Source organism: Lepisosteus platostomus, chromosome 4 (genome assembly GCF_059453375.1).
Source record: "Lepisosteus platostomus isolate fLepPlt1 chromosome 4, fLepPlt1.hap1, whole genome shotgun sequence".
NCBI lineage: Eukaryota > Metazoa > Chordata > Actinopteri > Semionotiformes > Lepisosteidae > Lepisosteus > Lepisosteus platostomus.
In genome coordinates, this window is record NC_142614.1 from 66907059 (window position 1) to 66925765 (window position 18707).

Genomic DNA, 18707 nt, shown 5'->3' on the forward strand with positions numbered 1-18707 from the left:
ATATGGTGAGGCGACAAAACAAAACATTACATTCTTCAAACCACCATAAAGTGGCTTTGCTCTTGAGCTGAGAACTGTTCATCAGCTTTTCGTGTTTCAGGGTAACCGCATTCTAACAACACATACGCTTGGCAAAAGCCTCTATAGAACCATTACAGCATAAGTACTGTACTATACTGTACAGATAAATTAAGACTGAATATGAAGTGTCAAATATGTGGGTTAGAGCACCACTGGCATTTATTTACACAGGTGTTTGTGAATTCTGGCTGATAAAGTGTTGCAATATAAACTAATAACCGTGGTTTGACCTTTGTGTTTCTTTACTCTGTTGCTAATAAGCTACACTATGTCTATAACATAATTTAAAAAAAAAACTATTTTATGGTGACCTAGGATTTTTAGATTTTTGTTTCTGCCATACTCGTTTGGTATTCCACGCAACGACAAAAGGTTTTAAAGTCAGACTTCCTGTAGGTTTACACCTTATACATGCAATATTCTGTCCAGTATGTGCTAGAACAAATTTACAAATTAAAAGCAGGATTGGAGAACCAGCCAGATGGTTAAATTATTGTTGTTGAGCTCTAATGCAAATATTTTTGCACTCACTGACTTTGAGGGGAACTGAACCAGTCTTCCTTCTCAGTTGAACTGAGATCACCTTTTCAAAACAACGATTTGTAATATTCAGTACCTCCTAAAATAAACTAAACCAGGGTGCCAGCTGAATTCCACTGCAAAATTACAGTTCCCTCTCCACAAAAAACAACACCTAAAAATAATTGTAGAGAGACATGCTGGGGTGTGAGGGTGTGTACAGAATCAGTACTTTACCTCCAGCTGTGAAAATCGCTCATTCATCATTGTGTTTTCTCTCTCCAGCTCCATTATCCTCTCCCTCAGTCTCATCAGCTCTCCTTGCATCTGAGTGTTGGTTCTGAGCAGGTCCTCGTTGTTCACAAGGATTCCTCTCATCTCATAACGGATCTGGTTCCTCTCCTTGTTCATCTCAATACTCTCTGCCTCTAGAAACTGGTTTCTCTGGGAGAAGCAGCAATGACAAATTGAGACCAACCTGCAACTCTTGTTCCACCATTGCATGGCAAAAAAAAAGACTCTACACAGAACACATCCCCATCTGGTTTAAAACCCAACTTTACCACTCACTGTCTGTAGCTGGTGATTTGCCAGTAGAAAGTGCTCAATGGCCAAGTACAAACTGGTGAGGTAATAGAGCTTTCAAATAGTATTTTGGACAGAGGTCAAATTTTAATCACACATCTTTTTTGGCATCGCTCCAACACCCGATCTCTCCACTTTATTCCTCGCAAGTGAGGAGGTTTAAATTAAATACACCATTCCTATAAATTTGGCTCTGTGGATATTGAGCTCATATGACTGTGAACGCAGTCTGTTCTATAGTTCAAAAATAAGTTCAGAGGTATTTGTACTGAAAAGGTTTATCAGAAATGTTATGACGAACGACTTGCTTATGATGCATGTGTAAAAAGAACAGTGGAGTGTGAGGGCCGATTTAATCACCAGAAATTAGTGATCGCAACATGAAATCATATAAAAAAAATAAACATCTGAAAAATCTGAACTTCTATTAAATTAAAATGCAAGCGGGATCTCAGTTTGAACGGTGTACAAAAATCACATTGATAAAAAAAGAGAATTAAGTTCTTTGTCAAATGTTTTAAACCCAAACCCTTTTGCCAGTGTAATATTTAATGGCACATTTTAATAACACAAATCATAGGCACTGTGGGATGACAGTAAGTGAAAATGGCAATACCTTTTGGCATGTGTCTAAAAGCCTTGTGAGCTCCTCAATATAATCTCTCCTCTGCATTCCAGGTCGCATTGAAGACAGAGATGAGATTGTCTGTTCAAAAAGTAAAAGAAATGATATCAACATATAGTATTTTAGGTGGGTAGCTGCGTCAGCATGCGTAGGCTGCAAAGGAACAAGTAATAGGTTTATTCCATGCTGAAAAAAAGAAGAGAGAAAAAACATGTTTCGGCCGTGGAGCCTTCTCCAGGTGTGAGGTCTGACACACCTGACACCTGAAGAAGGCTCCACTGCCGAAACGTTGTGTTTTTTCTCTCTTCTTTTTTTCCAGCATGGAATAAACCTATATAGTATTTTGTTTGTTTGTATTGTTTGGGTGAGAAACCTGTTACGCAATGCACATCCACACTTCACTAGCTGCCTATTGGATACAACTGCCCCTCGGCGGGGGACTGTTTGAAGCAACCTGGAACAACGGGGCTTATTCAGGCGCGGCTCCTGCTCCAGGCTTCAGTCACTCACCCCTTTGACCCTGGTGAGGGAGTCGTAGCCAGTGAAGCGGCTGCGCGGGGTCAGGACTGTGGGAGAAGGAACTGGACTGCTGCTCGTACTGTTGAAGGAGGGCGAGAAGAGGTTGCTCTCAGATGTGGAAGGAGACAGGCCTTCCTGGGGATTAAAAGGGGAAAACAGCAATTTAGAAGGCTGTGAGGGAGAAGAACAATGTGGAATTTCAAATGAAAAGTCTCACTTTTTCTAGACTCCAATGTGTATGTATAAATGGAATTTACAACAGAGGTTTGGGAGGAAGGTTAGATCTATATATATATAATCTTTATTTTCCTTTGTGCATTCCCCTCTCACTCCTCCCGTTACCCCCACCTCATCTCTTGCAGCAGCTACTTAGCTCATTCCCAATAAAAGTGAGGGGTGAGGTTCCTTAAGGTCAGAGTGATGTTCTCTCAGTTAGCCGAGCTGGGGTTTTCTAAATGTTTGGCACATATGTACCAGCAGCCCCACTATACAGCAGATTGCCTTTATAAAAGAGAAACTTCAGTGACTCCATAAAGGGGTAACTTTTGGTACAGCAGATTTTCCAAAACCTGATACCTATCCGGAACACGGCTGTTTACAGTTACTATCACTTATGAGTAGTGCCATGAGATCTTTAATGATGAGGAAGTAGAAACCTTGAATTAATGACCAAATGGCCCTTTCTAACCCACTATGTTGTTGGTTACCCTCTTGAGTCATTGGCTTTGGAATGGGGGGATTTATAAGGGTTAGGCCTGATTGTTTAAACTGAGAATCAGCTTTGCCCAGGTTACTACTCCTTCAAATTGTGCCAGGTAGTCAGGGAATTTGTTTGATGTCTCATTCAAACTATGGGACCTCACACAATACAACCTTGTCACCATGCTAGGACATTAGTTTGAAAATTCTGGTCCAATGGAGGCAGATGCCGATGTTTTGATTTTCTGCAGCTGAACAAGTTACCACTTCCCTCTAAATTCTGCTATGAGATATACAGATATGCTTTGAGGACAATGAGTCAGTGACATTTTATAGAACAACAGTTCTGCTATCACAGAATCAAGATCTTAAAGTACAAATTGGCTAAATGCATTTAGATAAAGGTAAAGGTTTACACTCAGTAAAAGATTTAGAAATTATCTTGTTTTTATATCCATGAGTTGCAAAACCTTGTAGTCTTCCCAGTTACTATACATAATTGTATGTGTCCATTACCTTAGAATTAAGAGTGTGGTCTAAAGATTTTAAAGATATGAAAGATGGCTAATGACCTGGGAATAAGAAAATAACTAGCTGATTAATTAAAATATATTAATCAAATTATAGCATATACAAATATATTTATTGCATATTACCTTATAATCAAGCACTCTAAAGGGTCGATCATAGTCCAAAGCTATGTTTTTATAGGGACTATTGAATCCTCGAGATGGACTGTCTGAGCCACCCAGCTAAAACAAAAGAACAAGAGACACAGTTTAGACACACTGCTATTAACTGAACAGGTGACTAATCATCTATGCAAATGTCATTATATAGTAGAAATTACTTCCACTATAAATTGAAATGTTATTTTAATTTATCCCTTGGAATATCACTTGTGTCGAAACCTTTATTCGTAATGTTTTGGCTTCAACATTTCAAGCCGGTAATTTGAGAAATACTCAGAGGAAAAATTAAGGATCTGAAAAAAACTACAAAGGCAATTTACAAAAATCTGCTGCCAGTTTCTAGTCTAAAGGTCAGAAGAAAGTATTGCCTGCTACTAAGCCCATATGCCTAATTGCAGTATTGCTTAACTCGATTTACATCAATCTAACTCACTACACTTCAGCTTCTGTTTATAGTAAGTGTAGGGATACAGACGTTCTAAAGAGCTCTTTATGGTCAGATGCTTCCTCTTCCATGATGTCATGCTGTCTTTGGACAAGGACTGTTAACAAGCCTCTACCTAAGATCTAAATTCCAGAACACATACCTTATCTGACATGGTGTCCCAGTCTCTTGAAGCAAGGGATTCCATCGAGCCCAATCGGGAACTTGGTCTGTCTAAATTATTGGTCAGACCCAGGTAAGGACTGTTTCCATTCTGTCCATTCTCGCTTGTTCTGCTGTCTGTGTTTCTGGAAATGTTTTCTAACCCTTCACCACCAAGAAACAATTTATATATGGGGTTTTGGTTGGCTTTGGAGTTGGATGACTGACTTCCGGTTGACGACCTCTCTGGTTTCTTATATGAATCAGTCTGTGGTTCCTAGAAAGTAAGCAAACCAGAAAATTATGAATATTCAAGTGTAAGTAAAGCTCAAACTAGCACATCAGTACCTACCAGATGTATGGTAGTATCTTAAACTGTTTGTATTTTATTTTCTTAATGAGAGATATCGTTTGTCCAATGCAAGTAGCCTTTATCTTTTAATTAAACAGGTAACGATTCACGATAATTGTCCATCATGATAAGGAAGTGCGTCTTGGTGTGTCTTGATTGACAACTTGGAGGACATGGACTGGGTTGCAGGTTAGTCAGGTTATTTTAATTTTGTGCATGCATGCAATACACAAAAGCATGATGTAACATAGCATTAAACATGGTAAAACAAAGGCACACGCAAAAGCAAGCAAAAGGTTGGAATGATATAGATGAGAGCCAAAATAAAGCAGAAATATAATAAACTGCTAACTGATCATCCTGATTCAATGCTGTGAATGTTGAAGTTTCTGTTAACAAAAGGCTGTTACAGACACATTAGTATTGCATTATTATCCAGTGTCCTGGTGAATAGCAGACATAGTAATGTTAGAAGATATTCATATGAAATTTAATTTGGTGATAAAAAAAATCTGTGTGAAAATAAAAAAAAACGTGATATTGCAAAGAAGTGACAGGCAGTGTGAAAAACAGTATAAAATGGGATGAAAGAAAAATTATGCCGAGGTGAAGGGTCCAGGTCCATTTTCTTTGCCTTGTTTCTCATTCACCTAGTTTTGCTTAATATTTCTATGTATTCTCTACACACAATGAATAATAAATGGTCATTTTTGTAATATAAGACGACATATCCTATTTTTCACCTTTAGTGTCAATGCATTCTCCATAGACGCACTGGGGAGACTGTCATTATTCTGGGAAGTATCCTGGCCCACAGTGACATTTGTAGAGTCATTGGCCACAGGGAGGTTTTCACAAGATCCATCTTGTGTTGCGTGCTTTTGTTCAAATATTGTTTGGCACGGGGCAGATATCACTCTGAAGGAAGGCTGTGGGCTCTTATTGTCCTCGGTTGTCCTCTCCTTGTTTAGTGTCCCTTTGTCACTCTCACTACAAGTGGAAATAAATGTCTCTGGTCTCGTCTTGCTCTCTTCCATCAATTCCGAGTCTGAGCAACTCTTTTCTGAGGACTTGCGTTCCATCTTATGGTCACCAGTTGGAGATAAGCATGAGGATATTTTGGCATTCTCATTGCCAGAAAACTTATGAATCAGCTCTTTAACGCTGCCTGATCTTTTCAAACCCGTTACTTTCATGATAGAAGCATTTTTGTTAGTAGTACCAGCCTTTGAGCCAGGCTCAGAATGGAAATAGGATTTTCCATTACAGTTAACAGTTTGGTTATTAAGAGGAGACTTTGATATGACGGGGCTCTCATCTCCATTTTGATGAGAGGTGCTGTTTTCTTTAAGAGAACAAGGAGGAAGGCTTCCTGCTGTCTGTTTCGGGAGATGAGCATGACTACTGGATGACTCCAGGCTAACGTTTTCCTCATGCAGAATAGAAGTGCCATATTCTGAGATTCTTCTAGTGTCCTTGCCAACAGTTCCCTAAAAAAAACAAGCTTTTATTTCAACAAGGTGAATCTATCATTTAAGAAGTTTATATTGTATCCTTTCTTGTCAATTTTGCTATACTCTATCTAAAGAAGTATGCATCGACTTCTAGACATACTAGCCAAGAGCCTAAGTATTGTTTGAATAATAAAAAAATATTAATTGTTAATCACAAATTAACATTTTAAAAGTATATATACATTTTCAGAAATTTAAAGAACACATTTCTTTTGTCAATAATCATACTTTACATTGCCATAGTGGGGCACCAGCTTTGTGAGAAAAGCTATGTCTAGTCTGAAATACAGGAGCTAATACAGATAATATAAGCTTACAACATCAATCTGGTCTTTCAGATTTGTAATTGGCAAACTATAGGATTTGTATCAATGGTAGTGTATTTTCTTTTATTAAATGTCATTGAGTCTACAACCAACAATTTATCCTACAATTTGTGTATCCCTATGTACAATATAGGCAAACATTTTTTAATCGCCTAACTAGGTACTGAATGGAGAGGAGAATATGTTTTGCAAGAGATCCATTTAGCAAAAACATTTTTTATCACGTAGCACACATAAAAATTATTTTTATTTTAGAAGTATTTAGTATTTTCTAAAGGCTCACGAAGATTGTTTATTAAAAATTTGTGTTCAATCAAAGATACTTTCTTTAATAAAAAAGAAGAGACTTTGATGTTTAGCTAATTAAAAATATAAACTTTACCTGTGTTGTTTTTTATTAATTTACATAATTTACCATTCACGTAACTTAAATAATTATTTTGTTTTTGCAATTATTATTAGCATCTTAATTCTTTTATGAAAATATTTGTGAAAGGCTGATTTTAATAAGCTTATTGGTTTCTTTTTGGTTTCAAATTCCTGTATTCGGATCTGTTTAAAGAAGGGAAGACGTCTGTTTTTCTCTTTTTCAATATATAAAAAAAACAATTAAGGTGCCAGAGGCACATTGACAGAATAAGTTTTTTACCTACTTTCCTTTTACCTGCTCTTAAAAAAATGTATCTCCTTTATACTCTCTTTATTGGATTTGTGCTTCCCTTTTTATTTTTACTGTTGTTGTAATATATATTTTTGAAAAAACATTAGTTGGGAGCACAATTCACAAAACATTATTTGTCAATCTTAGAAAAACAGGGAATACAATTTGGTTAATTTGACGTGGAGCATACATATACATTTCATTGACATTATTTCAAGCGCATGCAGAGCTGAACAAAAAGCTATTAGTGGTTAGCTAGAAGCCTATTATCACTAAGACAACAAACAGTTACTGTGCAATCAGTAAGCCATCAGAAAGCAGCATTACTAATTATTACGAAGGAAATTGTACTTGAAAGGTCCAGGAAAATACATGAAAATGAATCTTAAAATCCAATTTCAATACACAGACGGTGGCTACAATGACAGAGCTGTAATGTTTTAATTCTGTCTACAAGTTGCTTTCAAAACAAGTCTTCTTTGAGTGCTGACTGGGCTTGACAGTCCAGAGATCACTGCTTCAGATTAGGCCATTAGCCAGCTGTGGCCGGGTGGCCTCCAAGTGATGGTGATAGGCAGAACTGATGGGCTCTGTACTACTGTGGGTAGTGCTGTTACGTTAAGATCAGAGCAATGGGAATTCCAGGACTCCATGAGATTGTGATGTGATGAATCGACGCTGGAGCAGCCCCTCAACAGATCCCTTAGCTTTTCTGCTGATACTGGGAGACTCCAGTGTGAAAAGATGTGGACCATCTGCCAAAGCACATTTCAGATGCCTTCATCCCTCTGCTATGATGGTTGTAGCATGGAGTTGATGATTAAGAATTACATTTTACAAAAGAAGGTCTCCTCTCATAACTTCTTTTCCCATGACAGTGGAACTGAGTATCAGATTTTGGGTCTAAAGTATCTCAGTGCATGTGGCCCGTATAGCACATGCAGTTGAAAAAAATGCACCATGCATGAAAAACTGATGTCTGCATGGTATTGTGACCTAACACATTACATGTTGTTAGGTTTCCTTTGTTTCTGTGTTCTGTCACATCCCAGAAAAGAAACCAAAGAGTGATAAATGGACGTTATTTTAAAAATCCAACATCTATTATTGTAGACAAAAGATGAAGTATTAAGAACTATGAATAAGGATTGTAATAGACAGCAGAGCAGTCTAGTATATTGTTCCTCGACTGCTCATACTCACGACAAACACGAGACTCAGTAGTGGTATCTAGTCTTTCCCAATATACTGTATAAGTGTGAAAAAAAAGGCCGTTACACCCTTGCATGTAGAAGATGATCCTCATTAACATTTCTTTAGCACTGGTGTAATGATGTACACATAGAATGAAAAGCAATAGTGAGCAATAAAGCAAAAGCACACAGTAGCAGAGTCAAAAGTGTTGCATGTTCATTCTCCTGCACTTTCTATTCTTTAAGTTAGTATGCACCCTTGCACAAGCACTTGCAGAGCTTCCATTACTTCCAGTTACTATAGGTGCAGGATTAGGGAAAAGTGCAACCATGTAGCATTAGCAATGCACAGCTGGCAAAACAAAGACATATCACCGAAAACCATAGTTATCACAGTCATGCATTCATGCATCCTAGCAAGACAAACATCTTCACAAGCACACAGGACCATGCTTACTTTATCTTTAGCCTTTCCACACCATAACTTTCCTTGCATAAACTGTATTTAAATACCTCTACAGTTCTGAGACAAATCCCCATTGCATAGCTTTTTCCAGAAGACTGGCAATGAAAAAATAAACAGCTGTCTTCCTCTGCCCTACACACAAAAAATACAAATCTGCAAATAAAAAGCAGACCAAGATTACCAGACGGCTCTCTTCCTCCATCACTCTGGACACTTTGTCTGAGAAGTTCTGAAGATGACCAGCCTCCTCCCGATATCTCTGCATATCTTCTCCAAGCATTTCCTGTAGTACTGTCAGAGCTTCCTCCTGCTGCCTCAGTTGAAAAACCTGCACCTCCTTGTTGCCAATGGATTCCTTTACAATCTGCCTCTCTCTCACCAGCTCCTGGACAGAGGAACACAAGACACTTCACTCAGACTTGTCACCGACTGCGACAAACCTCCTTCAGTGTTATCTCACTGGCTGTACTGGAGCCAAGTGCTGCTCCTGCTGGGTCAAACAAATTACATTCAAAAAAAGCAGCATGAAAAGTGACCAATGAATTTGTACTTAATACTTTTTCTTTCTAATGTGGCGATATCAATAGGTTCATGTCTAAAGAATCATAATGCAAAAAAGGTCAATCACAGACTAAAATACATAATAAATCAATGTTTCACTATCTACAGTATGTTTACAATACACTATAACAAATGTGCACACCCATAATGCTGCCTTCAGCAAGCCAAAGTGAAGAACTGTATTCAGTCCACCATCTGGACATTTCACATTCCAGATACTTGGAAATCCCAGATATCCTCATACTTTTGGTTATTCTTTTCTTGTCTGGGTAAGAAAATGTTTTTTTTTTTCTGAGACTGTAATAGATCCTACAAAGGGGATGTCCTCACTTTCTAACAGATAGTAGTTACTTACCACTGTCTCCTCAGAGGCTTCACTTTTCCACAGCCTGGTCTCGGTTTCTGAAAGATGGGCCTTCAAGACTTTCAGTTCAAAGCCCAGGTGTTTCTGTTGCTTCCTCACCTCACCAAGGCTACAATACACAGAAAAAAGCATCGCATTCAATGAGGACTTCCAAAACATCCTTTTTTGCTGTTGTACATTTTTGGTATATTTCAAAATGTACAATTAATGTACAGTAGGGGGTTCAGAAAAACCCAAATGAATGATTACAATAGTAGGGGGCCATTTGGCCTATCTAGTTCATTTGGTGTTACAAGGATCTCACCAGGTTCTAGTTAAGTAAAGATCTTCTGTGCTGTAGAAATTAAAAACGAGTAGTCTCTTATTGTTGGATTTTGCTTCCAATTAGGTAAAGAAGCTGGTTTCTGGCCTAACATTTACAAACCGCCATTGACTGTTTTTGTTTTCGACTTTGGTTTATGCCTCTATTTGAGTTGAGCTTTACAAGAACAATTATTATTCATGCGCAAGCAAATGTTATTGTTTTCAAAAATGAAAGCTAATTATGAGTTAAAAACCACAGGAGCTGTACTGTGTAGTGTGTGCCAACAAGCAGCTCAGCGCTCATGTGTTTCCTCACTTCTTTTCACCTCGTTGTTGTGCAAATCGCACAGGAAATGTGAGATTTCTATGTTTATGTTCTCTGGCATCTGTATGCAGTGCTAACAGTGGACTTTTAATAAACCAGTTTGTCTAAATACACAGTTTGAAGTAATTTCAGCTTGCAGCCCAGACGGCAGGCACATGTTGGATGCAGTGCATAAACTGTTAAGTCCTATAAAAATGCAAGCAAATGCATTCATATACTTTAAATCAAACTATGGTTTGGTGTATACAGTATATGAGATATATATTTCCTGTGATTAATTTAAACATACATACTGTATATACATTACACTGGTTAAAAATCTGAATAAGTTACATGGTTTTTCATCACATGAATAAAATACAGCTCTTTATTACTGAATTGTTTGCACGCTACCTTGTTCTAAAAATGCACATAAAAAAAAGTAACTGATCAAGATTTACAAGATAAAAACAGTGAAATATTATAGGTGGACGATGCAATACACTGAGACTAAGCAGAGCTTGAAAAAAATGTTTTGTATAGCCTACTATTACAGCCAAAATGTAATTTTGTAAAAAGAAGTTCTGCAACACCATGAAGACTTCACATGTTCCACACTGATTTTTGTAATCCCAAAATGTGAACACTAGAGGGCGACATTAAACAATCTGCATCTAACAAGGCTTTGGGGAGCACGACAGCAGCATATTGTACCAATATAGACCTGGCACCCCTTTATAGTACACAGTTTTTTCAGTTGACAGAACCCACAGAAAATACAGTATGGATGTCCCGTTCTCATCTGCACAGAGTGGTGAAACATCTCCAAAATAGATCATTTTAGACTCAATGAGTCATTAACGCTCCCTCTAAACTAAAATAAAATAGGTGTGAGCATGATTCTCCTTAGCACTGTGCAGTATCATAGCACTTAATTAACACTGTGCTTACTGTTTTGGGCTTTTAGTGTTGTTTTATGCTACTGTTATTCACACTCTTGGCATTCTGACTGGATGGATATGTAAGTATCTTTGGATAGAAGCACCTGTGAAATGAATAAACATAAGTATAAAATAATTAAACTACTGGTTTTGCCGAATTAGGTGAAAAATGCTCCCATTCATTCCATCAAACTGTTTGATCATAACCTCTAAAAGAAATTATCCACATATTAGAGGAAGGAGATGCAGCAAATTATATCGCAGTTATTGCTTTAAAATGTAAACATATTGAAAACACACACAAGATGTCTAATGTTTGTTTAATTTAACAAATATTAGAATTTAAAATAGTGTTTTCTTTTGTCAATATGATTTTTCATAAGATCAGATACATAAAAAGTTTGAACCATGGAGAAGTGGATTTTTTTTAAATATACACATATAAAGAAATACGTTTGTTTTGAGAAACAGGAACAATGCAGTGAATTTAGAAAATAAATATTCTGAGCAATGGAAATTGTTTACTGTGCTTTACTTTTGTACACCCTTCAAAACCATTGCACATAATAAAGGAATATGACATTCAAAATAGTACAATTGTTATCCAAACCACAATTAGATCTGTGAAATATCAATAGGAATTGAACAGGGTTTGAGGAATTCAGCACATACTGTACATAAGGCATGCAAACCCTAAGATCTTCATTTTTAACAAGAAAATATAAAGGGAAAGTTAAACCAATGTTCAGGAGATGCAAAAATCATAGGCATTTCTGCTAATCTTACGCAACTTCATAAGCAGAAGATAAACATTTAATTCCAATATAATTTGTAACTATAGTACACACTCACATACTTCATTTCATGTATTTATGTTGTCTACTGTTGTGCAGCTGGTGAAAGAGTGGAATGCCCTTTTCTGAGTATTGAGCCAGTAGAGATGTGAGATTACTGGAATCACAGTAAAAAATTAAAACACATCTTGCCTTCACAACATTCTTTTGGGTTCGTTTTCAAGAAGAAAAATGTAATAGGTTTCAAATGGCAAATTAAAACGCTGACCAGGTTGCACAGTCATTTTTATGATACTAGTGCGACTTCTAACTCTCCCATGACAAATAGAGATAACCCCACCATCTGTCCCACAAAGGCTGTCAAAAGTAAGGGGGGAAAAAAGTAATTTGAAGAATGAATGGTAAAGGGAGGAACGTGTTTGAAAATGTCACAATGAATCATGTGCACTTGCATTTTTATCATATAATGAGGTGTATTTAGGTCAAAAATACATAAAACAGAATAACCATCAAGCCAAATGAAGCACCTCAGACTATACAGTACCCACTGATCTAGTAGTTTAAAAGGAGAGGCCCAGTCAGTTGAATATATATTTTGTTTCTTCAAAGAGCAAGAGTTAAAAGATTTTATTTTCTCCATTTTAGAAAGTCAGTATGTTGGTGGGAAAAACGATCTACCCATATATACATAGAAAGCCACTAATATCTAGTAAGAATCGCAACAAATCAAGGGTCATCCCATCAGGACTGAGTACAAGGCTTATCTACACTGATAAAGAAGCTTGTCCACCACAAGACACACATATAAACAAGCACACAGGAATAATGACCCTAGTTCAAATGTCTTGGGGTGGTTGCAGGAAAACAGAGCACACAAACATAGGGAACTTGCAGGCCAAGAAAAGCAAAGACCCACAAGCTGTGAGGCTGCAGTGCTAAACAACCACGTAGTCACCACACTGCCTATAATACGGTACAGGTAGTGTAAATGAGTATACGTTTCCATTAAAATGAATTTAAACAGCAATATAATATATAAGGCAATTATAACAAAAGTTTTCACCTTTAGGATTAATAGCCATAAAATACAAAAGAATGCTATCTCGTCTAACTCAGAAACTTGTGTGACCTATTGAGGATAAGGTAAGAGCTACTGTAGTTGATTTTGTTTTTTAGTTTTAGATTCAATAAAAATCTGATTTTGGCATCTGTTATAGGAATCACCATGTACAAATGAGCCTGCATACCTCAATCACTGATTGCTTAATGATACTTTATTAATGAACTATACATTCTCCCACAGTGTGTTCATTAAATGTAATGGGAGGTACAGTATATACAGCATATTTCAAAGCACAGGTCACCATCTGACTGAAATATTTTCAGTCTTTTTAAATTTTGAAAATTGATTACCTCCATTTTTATCTATTAAACACCTAAAAACTTTCTGTGATTAAACTATAATTGCCTTAACATTGAGACAACAGGGTATATTGTGTATTTAAACACAATGAATACTGTAGGAACTTTGTATAATATATGCTATGAGGCAAGAGAGTTCAGGACTAAATGCATAAGCAACCATGAATGATTCACCTTACATTAAATAATTGGCCATATGGCACATTCTTTATGAAATATTGGTAATTACATACTATGCATTCTAGCTAATACACTGAAGAACACGAAATACTTTTCTATGAATTTGTCTCTTCCAGTACACAGAGTAAATGAAAGCACGTTGCTATTTATATTAAATAGATTCATACAAAGGTCTGCTTCGATGAATTTATCTAATCACTTTTTGGAGACCATTTTTCTGTCCCCTCACATACTTAAATTGTTAACCCAGACAAATGTGAAAAATGTCCATTTCAAAGCAGGTACCATATTGCACTGTTCTGTAATAAATACCAAAATCAATTGTGTTGCTCAAACTGTAAATATAGTTTTCTTCCAAGCTTTTAAGGAATCTATTTGGAAATTATGACAAAATAATGACATATCTTTCTAACTGTTGATCATTTCCAGCTATCACTGAAATACCTGTGAGTAGGAGTAAGATACTTTTTGCCTGCCATGAATGAAGCAAAGCAAATACCTTTCTTTAAAACCCACTTGAGCCGTAGAAGATACAGTACCACATAATTACAATATAAAATACAATTGAAAGCAGTTTTAAATCATTCATCCAAAATGGAGACTTGCATAGTAATACAAAATCTAATGTTTTGAAGAATACTTTTGTGTCTACTCCATACATACAATATATTGAGTGTACTTTTTGCATTCTCTATGTTAAGAAAAGATACATTAATCAGAAAACAGTATACTATATATACACACATTTGCTAGAATGAGGTAATTTAAGGGACTGAAATTGGCAGAGTGTAACTATTTTGTTACTGTTACTGAGATATGAGAGAATCTCACGCCTGGATTAACCTTGAGACATTACCTCCTTATAATCTTATAATCTGGAGCCCAGTATGTGTAATCATGAAATTTCTCCATCCAGATTCAGTGTTAAGTGGGACAAGTCACCACTGAGATCTTCATTCACCTAGGCCACTTTTTAAAGAATAACCTGTGATTATGTACTTTATTACATCATCTCTTGAGTTCTACCAACTATTAAGACAGCAGAAACTAAATTTCTCAGACCACAGATTACCTACTGATGGTTGTGGGGTTGCTCTACAGTCTGAAATGTTCAACCACCTAAAATTCATACTGAATACATGTTTAAAATAAACTTAACCCACTAAAGTACTTCATATGCACCATTTAATATTAATTAAATTATTTTTCAGCCCTTTTACAAGCAATGATTGCACAAAACGAATGCAGAACAAATGAGTAGCCAAGTGCTGATTTGTTGCTGTTGCTCACTGATGTGTTTTAAAAGTGGTCAATGCATCACTCAGAAGTCAGAAAAACAATATCCACACAGTCTTTGTCACAAATTAAACCTAAGACAATTTACTTAAATTTAGTGTCCCAAATGAGTTAGCTTGATAAACATTTAACTGATTTAACTGCATGTTTTGATAACTTAAAAATTCATTTGACAGCTACAATAAAAACGTAAGAAAGGCTGCAAATGAGAGGAGATTATATGGTCCATCTAGCCAAGTTAGTAGTTAATCTATCCAAGGGTTGCAACCAGCTGTTTCTTTAAAGAAGCTAGGGTTTTGTCTTCAACAACATGTGTGGGTCATACTCCCATAACCCACAACCCTTTGTTTAAAGAAGTACCTCCTGCATATACATGAATAACTATGAGCCTTCTACACAATTTCTACTTTGTGACCGCTGGTTAACGTTTCACCACTAATATAGAAGAAATTCACCGGGTTGACTTGGCAAGTTCCTATGTTTCGTGGGAGCACGTTAGACTAGTGAATAGTAAGCATCTTCTAATTTGTTCAAGCAAGAACAGTCATTTACTTTAGAAACCCAACCTGGCCTTGCCTACAAAGGCTAAATGGAAGGATCAGAAAGGTAATCATTGGCGTATTCCCCTTAACAACAACACCTGAGGAGGCAAACACTGGGCATGCCAATGGTCTCTAGCAAAGACTGAAAGGCCATCATGATGAGGACTTGGTCAAGCTTTTCATTACACTGATGTGGCTGTCTCTATTCTATCTAATTGCATCTCTGACATAAAAATTTGGATGACTCAAAACTTCCTTCATCTTAACTGTGACAAGACTGAAGTCATGCTTATTGGTACCCCCCATCAACTTCGCAAAGCCAGTCCTGTAACCCTGTCTGTAGATGGCTCTGTACTTGAGCTCCAATCAAAATTGAAAAACCTTGGGGTTATATTCGATTCTGGCTTAACATTCGACCCACATGTACAGCATACTGTCAAAACATCTTTTTTTCACCTTAGAAATATCGCAAGACTACGCCCTATGCTATCATTAACTGTGGCTGAAAAGCTGATCAACATATTTGTATTCTCTCGAATTGACTACTGCAATGCTCTGCTCCCTGGGGTATCTAAATCTACTCTGAACAAGCTGCAGTATGTCCAAAATTCAGCAGCCAGAATCCTGACCAGATCTAGTGCAAGTGTTCACATTACTCCTATCCTGGAGTCCTTGCACTGGCTTCCGGTCAAATTCCGCGTAGACTTTAAAATCCTCATGCTCACCTACAAGGCTTTACATGGCTTGGCACCTCAATACCTGTCTGAACTTTTATCGCCCTACTCCCCACCTCGCAACCTCCGCTCTTCAAATTCTGCCCTCCTTACTGTCCCCCAAGCCCGTCTACATTGTATGGGCGACAGGGCCTTCTCCTGCTATGCCCCCAAGCTCTGGAACTCCTTGCCCAAGGATATTAGAGAGTCACCTTCTCTAAACTCCTTCAAATCCAGACTCAAAACCCTCCTTTTCAGAAAAGCCTTTACTTAACTGGTTCCATTCTTCACCCCTCTGCTCTTCTTAATACCATCTTCCACGGTCTCCTCTATTGTTATTGTTGTATTGCTGTAATTATAATTGTGTCCTGTCTTGTGAAATTTTTCTTATTTATTGTTGTAGTCTTCTTATTTATTGTTATTGTCATCCTGTAAAGCGCTTTGAGAAGCCACCTTTAAAGGCGCTATATAAAATAAAGTTTATTATTATTATTATTATTATTACAGTAGGCCTCCTGAACTACTACTTTATTATATCACAAGTAAAACCATGTATCATTTCATTGAAGAGAGTTTAATCGAATTTGTCTACATCAGACAGATCTGCCTGGCTTTCAAAGGCTTTTCTTCATTTCACATAAAATCAATGGAGTCGATTTCCGTTACTTTCGATTCTGTTACTTTTGAGCACTAATGACAAGTGTCCTAGGCCGTTTTATTGGATTCATCTTTTCAAGAACAGCACATAAATCTACAGTTTGCATGATGCTGACACAGAAGACAACAAGCACAGAGAGATGCTTTGCCAGTAAGAAAGACATCACAACTATTAATTAATAAAACAAATAATAGTACATCTATATAGGTTGTAGTAGTTCAGGTGGGTAGCTGTGTCAGCATGCATAGGCTGCAAAGGAACAAGTTTTTCAGCATGGAATAAACCTATTACTTGTTCCTGTACATCTACTGTATATAGGACAATGATGTTTTGTGTTGAACATCAAAAGTATTGTTCCTAACATCCATCAGCTATGTCCATCTGCTATAAGCAAAAAAAAGAACCTAAAAAAGTAAACCTACAAGTCAAGTTTCAATCAGCAGCCTCTTAAAACCTCATTTATCATGTTATGAAAGGGGATACTACACTATTAGTTCCATGTTCATTATATATACTGTATAAAACATTACCTTTTCACTTTTTCAGCAGTAAGAAAAAGAGCTATATAATTCTATATAATTCTTCCGTGGTGCTAATTTAAGATTTCCTGAGGCCAATTTAAGTTTTCATTTTAGATTTAGATAAAATCCACTCTACCACACTACACTGCCAGCATCTGCCGAGGAAATGGAGGAAGAAAGAATAAACATTTTGGACAAATATTAAGATCGATCACAATTAATGGTTAAATCATGAGCACTAAAATGTCACAAAATTGTAAGAAATTAGTTTAGTATATATAGTTTTTTACTTAATGAGTTAAATTAAAATTTTGATAAACTGGCATGTACTGTATGGTCATGAAAGACTATACAGTGAATATTACTGAAGCAAAGTTTATTGAATGTTTATTGAATAATTTTTATAATTTATCTTGCCATTACTAAGGAATAACATTTGTAAATATAAAAAAACATTTGATTTTCATTAGTATTAAGTACTGTACCACACGTAAACACTCACTGCTGAAATATTTATTGTTTAGTCTCAACAGTGCATTTTGCTGCATTCTTTAAATTCAACTTTAAAAAAAACAAAGAGGCAAGAGTCAGACAGACAGAAAGGATATCAGATCTAGCTGAGACAGTGCTATGGGAAATTGAATATTTCCATTGTCAATAAGATGTGTTTAATGAGAAATGCTTAGTGGTTTACTGTCAGTAACTGACACACCCTCAGAATGACAATTAATGCACGGTGCTGTTTAAACTTGTTCTCTGCCTAAAAGCTTTTCAAATACAGTAACACTTGAAAATAGTTTTAGGCCATGCAAGCAAAAATGAAGAGTGAAACTAAAAATGGCATCGCTTCAGAAAAAAGTCCCTCACACTTAACCAGAATTCAGGCACACCCCAAAATTAAGAAAAACAAAAAAACAAGTTTTGAACAGTCTGTCAAGTAGTTTTATCTTGACAGTAAGTCTAAATTAGGTAAAACACCTGTGGTGGGATGATCACACCTGAGGTGCTTACCTCGCATATATCCTTAAATAATCAAATATTATGCAACTTATAGGCACTTTAGTGACTTCTCTATACAGTATGATAGGGCATGATTCAACAGTTGTCTTTTTCCATTGTGTAACTGAAAACCAATATATCATATTTTTTAAAGGTTTAGATGTCAAGAGTTATATAAAAGGTGAATTTGGCACGGATAACAAGATTCCGAAGTGACTAATGAATTTTAGCATGTTTTTGATGTTTTTCATGGCATGTCTGAAGGAACAGAAGAGATTTGTATTGCTGCGA

General features: G+C 36.5%; 1 protein-coding gene across 4 annotated transcripts in view; it reads right to left on the minus strand.

Moving 5' to 3' along the window:
* Positions 1–18707, minus strand: part of LOC148673648 (uncharacterized) — a 55110-nt gene that overhangs the window by 13406 nt on the left and 22997 nt on the right. For 3 of the 4 annotated variants that reach the window (XM_088630353.1, XM_088630354.1, XM_088630352.1), the window contains 8 exons: positions 9735–9852; positions 9000–9203; positions 5402–6148; positions 4308–4583; positions 3685–3780; positions 2321–2464; positions 1802–1891; positions 838–1044 (listed from right to left, as the gene is read on the minus strand). In XM_088630353.1, the coding sequence (XP_088486479.1) occupies positions 838–1044; positions 1802–1891; positions 2321–2464; positions 3685–3780; positions 4308–4583; positions 5402–6148; positions 9000–9098 (1659 nt within the window). In that variant the 5' untranslated portion in view covers positions 9099–9203; positions 9735–9852. The remainder of the gene's footprint in view (positions 1–837; positions 1045–1801; positions 1892–2320; positions 2465–3684; positions 3781–4307; positions 4584–5401; positions 6149–8999; positions 9204–9734; positions 9853–18707) is intronic. The other variant, XM_088630355.1, reaches the window with a different exon arrangement.